Here is a 2,029-nt window from a genome sequence, read left to right as displayed (position 1 = left end):
CCCCCCCCCCTGTGGGGGCCTTGATCTACCCCCCCCCCCCACACCCTTTCCGCCACAACGGACTTACCAGCTGTGTATACTTCTCCATGCTGCTGGGCTGCGCTCCTCGCCACCTATGTACTGTGCTGCAGTTGCATGCATGCACAAGCCATTTATCAGCCACATCAGGCCAATTTCTGATACAGTCAATTTTCTTTATATTGGTGCCAATCTGATATCTGACCAATGTATCGGTACACCTCTATCAATCACAACAGTAAAATTAATTCCAAGTACTGTACCTATAACTTTTGGTATTTGAATTAGGATTTTTTTATCATGGAAAATCAGAGCTCCCCCTGCCTCCTTAGCTTACCAGGACACAGGTTCAGGCCCTTCACTCCCCACCCAGTCCCCCTGGCCCTGCTGGTGCCCCTTGCCCCTCACCCACAGCCCCCTGCCCTCTCCAGCCCTGCTGGAGCAGACCCTCAGCTATCAGGGCTATGGGGCCAGGGACCCAGGTCCACAGCCCCCTGCAGCACCGCCCTGGAATAGCGGGGTGGTGGTGCAGGGTTCCTGCTCTCCACTGCTCTGGGGCAGGCAGGGGACATGTCGCCAGGGCAGTGCAGAACTTGCAATGGCCGCAATGAGCTTCCCCCCCCATGCCCCACACTTACCTGCAGGAACTGCTCTCCGGGCTCTCTGGCAGCCATGTGCATGTATATGCACACAGTGCCCACAGCCTGACTGCCCTCCTCCCACTCCCCGCTCAGCTCCTTGCAGGCTGCAACTCTTCCAACCTGCAGAGAGCTCTTTACAAAAGAGCAAAATCCACTTGTTTCTCTGTTAACATGAAAAATTCATGGTTTTCTTGGGTAAAGGGAAAATCTGCACTTTTTTCCCCGTTTTCCTGTAGCAAACCCAGATCCCTGTTTATTACTCTTTCATCATTAAATTCTGGCAAATGCTGATAAACTTGGTTCAGTTCAAGTAAGTTGTATCTGGCAATCCAAGTTCCGTCATTCTACTTTGCATTGCAGATGTTGTCAGGTTAGGTAAAACTGTCTATTATAGACAGACCCCTAATTCACATTCTTCTCCCCACAAAGTCCAGAACTGAAGATTTTTTTTCCATTCTTCTTTTTACACGTCAATGTTTTTTTTCTTTTCTTAGCCTATAATGTCACCAAAAACTAGAGAAACTAATTTCTAGACTTTTGAAATACCTCCAGAGTTCCCCACTACTTTTTTCTCACCTATCAGCATACATTTAGATGAGTTACAGAGAAAAAGAAAGAAGACATTCTTTTTCTGGAAAGATGAAAAGAAAAAAATGGATAGTATTAAATTAGTGTATAATTGGATATTCGGTATTGTAAAACTGAACAGACAAGTCATAGCAATATTCTATATAGAGAGGTCAAAGATATTTTTGAGAGATTTCATATCATACTATGGAGATTTAAGAGAAAAATGAAGTAAGTAAAGAAACAGAATATATGCCCAATATTACCACACAGTGAATGCTGCACAACAATAAGGGAAATAATGTTTTAGCATCTCTCTAATATTGTATCATAGACTAATGAAATGCCAATACCAACTAAAGATATCATTCTTGCTCATGTTAGCAGAGCATTCAACGTACAATATATGGAGAGGCAAGACTCACCTTAACGAACCTATTTGTGCTTCCTCACTTGACTTGCACTAAGCCCATGAAAGTAGACAGTGTCAAATTACTTAAATCTGCCTTTCAAACAACATATACTGAAGTATAAGAAACACAATTTTAATGTATTTGATAAAATTAAAATCAAGACATTTCTAAATTCCTACTGAAAGTAGTACAGCATTAAAAGCACATTTGAAATCATGTTACCTAATTTCAGTTGAATTGCTTCATTTGTATTACATTTGTACTCAGCCAATTTCTTCTCCATAGCAGTAAGCCCTGAGAAAAAGATTTTAAATATAGATATGCATAAACTATAATCACCATAATCCAAAGAATCATGCTTAAAATAAAGTTCTCAGAATCCAGGTATTC

General features: G+C 42.0%; 1 protein-coding gene across 1 annotated transcript in view; it reads right to left on the bottom strand.

The window, feature by feature from the left end:
- The window catches only part of HAT1 (histone acetyltransferase 1), a gene marked incomplete at its 5' end in the record, with an annotated part of 63,870 nt that extends 61,867 nt beyond the window's left edge, over positions 1-2,003 (bottom strand). Inside the window, one exon of the mRNA XM_019522873.1 lies at positions 1,862-2,003. Coding sequence (XP_019378418.1) covers positions 1,862-2,003 — 142 coding nt within the window. The remainder of the gene's footprint in view (positions 1-1,861) is intronic.
- Between the last annotated feature and the right edge of the window lie 26 nt (positions 2,004-2,029).

This window comes from Gavialis gangeticus, unplaced genomic scaffold, assembly GCF_001723915.1.
Source record: "Gavialis gangeticus isolate Ggan-Ray unplaced genomic scaffold, GavGan_comp1, whole genome shotgun sequence".
Classification (NCBI taxonomy): Eukaryota; Metazoa; Chordata; order Crocodylia; family Gavialidae; genus Gavialis; species Gavialis gangeticus.
Note: the sequence above shows the minus strand (reverse complement) of the source record. Positions and strands in the feature narration are given on the sequence as shown.